The sequence below is a fragment of the Lycium ferocissimum genome, chromosome 2 (genome assembly GCF_029784015.1).
Source record: "Lycium ferocissimum isolate CSIRO_LF1 chromosome 2, AGI_CSIRO_Lferr_CH_V1, whole genome shotgun sequence".
NCBI lineage: Eukaryota > Viridiplantae > Streptophyta > Magnoliopsida > Solanales > Solanaceae > Lycium > Lycium ferocissimum.
In genome coordinates this window covers 42,729,521-42,731,743 of record NC_081343.1, presented here as the reverse complement: position 1 = coordinate 42,731,743, position 2,223 = coordinate 42,729,521, and the positions used below count along the sequence as shown (strand labels likewise).

At 37.0% G+C, this 2,223-nt stretch overlaps 1 protein-coding gene across 1 annotated transcript in view; it reads right to left on the bottom strand.

Moving 5' to 3' along the window:
- Positions 1-1,983, bottom strand: part of LOC132047612 (UDP-glycosyltransferase 87A2-like) — a 16,346-nt gene extending 14,363 nt beyond the window's left edge. The window contains exons 1-3 of the mRNA XM_059438631.1: positions 1,808-1,983; positions 1,539-1,627; positions 1,029-1,169 (exon numbers count right to left, since the gene is read on the bottom strand). Coding sequence (XP_059294614.1) covers positions 1,029-1,169; positions 1,539-1,627; positions 1,808-1,983 — 406 coding nt within the window. The remainder of the gene's footprint in view (positions 1-1,028; positions 1,170-1,538; positions 1,628-1,807) is intronic.
- Positions 1,984-2,223: the final 240 nt, after the last annotated feature.

The window sequence follows — 2,223 nt, the reverse complement described above, 5'->3', positions numbered from 1 at the left end:
GGTTCCAATTTTTTTTTTTTTTTGAGTTACAAAAGTGCCGGACTCCATTAACACGTATAACAATATCATACAACACCCGAACGTACATATATAAATGATATACTTGGTTGACATGTTCAATTTATCATGGAACATATTCAAATCATGCTTTCATAATTTCATATATCATGTTATAGCTGTGAGAGAGTATAACACACCAAGTAATAGTTCAAAATAGTATATATGTCCTAATACGCACTCTCCACACAACATACTAGGTAGTTGAAAGTAATTATGCAAGTTCCAAGTCATGTTTTTTAAATGTAGACAGTTGAGTGTTAAAGTCCTACTTACTTTGAAATCGACAATCTTCCTAAACTTGAAATTCCTAATTCACCTCCAACAACCTTAAACGATGCAAACTATCAATTAATAATGTTATTATACTAGTAGGGGCAATTTCATATTTTTAGACTAATCCTAAGTCAAGGTCAACAGAAGTCAACAAAAAGTCAACCCCCAATCAAACTAGCCAGTCTCTGCAAATTATAAAAATTAAATTACCCATGAGCTTACAATCTCAATTCCATAATCAAATATTGATTTTGAATTAGATTTCTTGGTCAATTCCTTAAATCTAATTAAGGAATTAGGTCAAAATCTCTGATGACTCTTGAATTTCATGACTTTAAGGTAAGTTTTATTGAGGGGTGGTTAGACCGATTATGCTTTATGGGTGGGGTGTTTGCCAGTTAAGAAAGATCATGTTTAGAAGATGAAAGTAGCAGAAATGATAATGTTGTAATGGATGAGTGGGCATACTAGAAGAGATAAGAGTAGGAATGAAGAGATTCAGGATAAGATGGGAGTGGCCTCTGTGGTGGATAAGATGCGGAAAGGGAGGTTGAGATGATTCTATGCAGAGGAGGTGCGCGAATGCCCCAGTGAAAAGGTGTAAGAAGTTGGTCATGGTGGGCCTGAGGAGGAGAGGTAGGCCAAAGAAGTCCAGGAGAGGTGATTAGGCAAGATGCGGCGCAACTTCAACTTACCAAGGATATGACCCTTGATAGGAGGGTGTGGAGATCGAGTATCAGGTAGAGAGATAGTAGGTTGCACAGTGTATTTCTTTTCCATATCAGGAGCATCAGTATCATTTTTACATTTGCTTATTCTTTGATATCTAGTACTACCTGATTGTTTCTTTCATTTCATTTATCTTATATCTTCTTGTTATTCTTAACGCATTTGTTGAACTTCTTTTTCATCTTTCCTTGAGCCGAGTGGTCTTTCGAAAACGGCCTCACTCCCAAAGTAGGGGTAAGGTCTGCGAAGACTCTACCCTCCCTAAGTCCCACATGTGAAATTACACTGGGTATGTTGTTGTTGTTATATGGTTAAAATCCACCAAAATCAAGTAATCAAGTAATGTGTTAAAGAATCATTACTTCAATGCTTTAGGCCGAAATTACTCCACTAGATCAACCCCCACGAGAGCCTCCTATTTCAAAATGACAAAAATTAAATCGGAAATTTGTCACTGTTCATATTTATAAACTCACCAGTGATATAGCCTAATTGCTGGATGATCAAGTCCTTATCACATTGCTTCACTCCACTAAAATACAAACTAACTTTTATCCAGGTAGGCCTTCAAGCTAGATGCAAGGGAGAATTAAGTGAAGCAATCATTGAGTGCATTAACAGAAGTTGGGTCTCCTTTGGCACATCAATAGGTCATCAGCAAAACTAAGATGGGTAATATCCAATTTAGCACACTTAGGATGAAATTTGAACCTTTTGCTCTGTGTCAATCCCTTCAAGCACCTACCTAAATATTCCATAGAAATGACAGAGTAAGGGAGACATGGTATCTCCTTGTCTCAGGCCTCTAGTAGCATCAAAAGACTCAGTATACTCTCCATTAACCCCAATTGAGTAGTGCAAAATTTCTACACACTCCATCACCCAGCCAACAAACTTAGCAGGAAACTTTAATTCTTCCATAACTCTTTTCATCTACTCCACCATATCATATGCTTTCTGGAGATCCTCTTTGAGCATACATCTGGGAGAAATATGTTTTCTATAATAAGCTTGCACTAATTCTTGAGCTAACATAATGTTGTCAGATATTCTTCTCCCAGGGATAAACCCAGCCTGAGCTTCACTGATAATGCAGGCTATTACTATCTGAATCCTAGCTGCTATTACTTTAGACAACAGTTTATAAATCACTACACAATG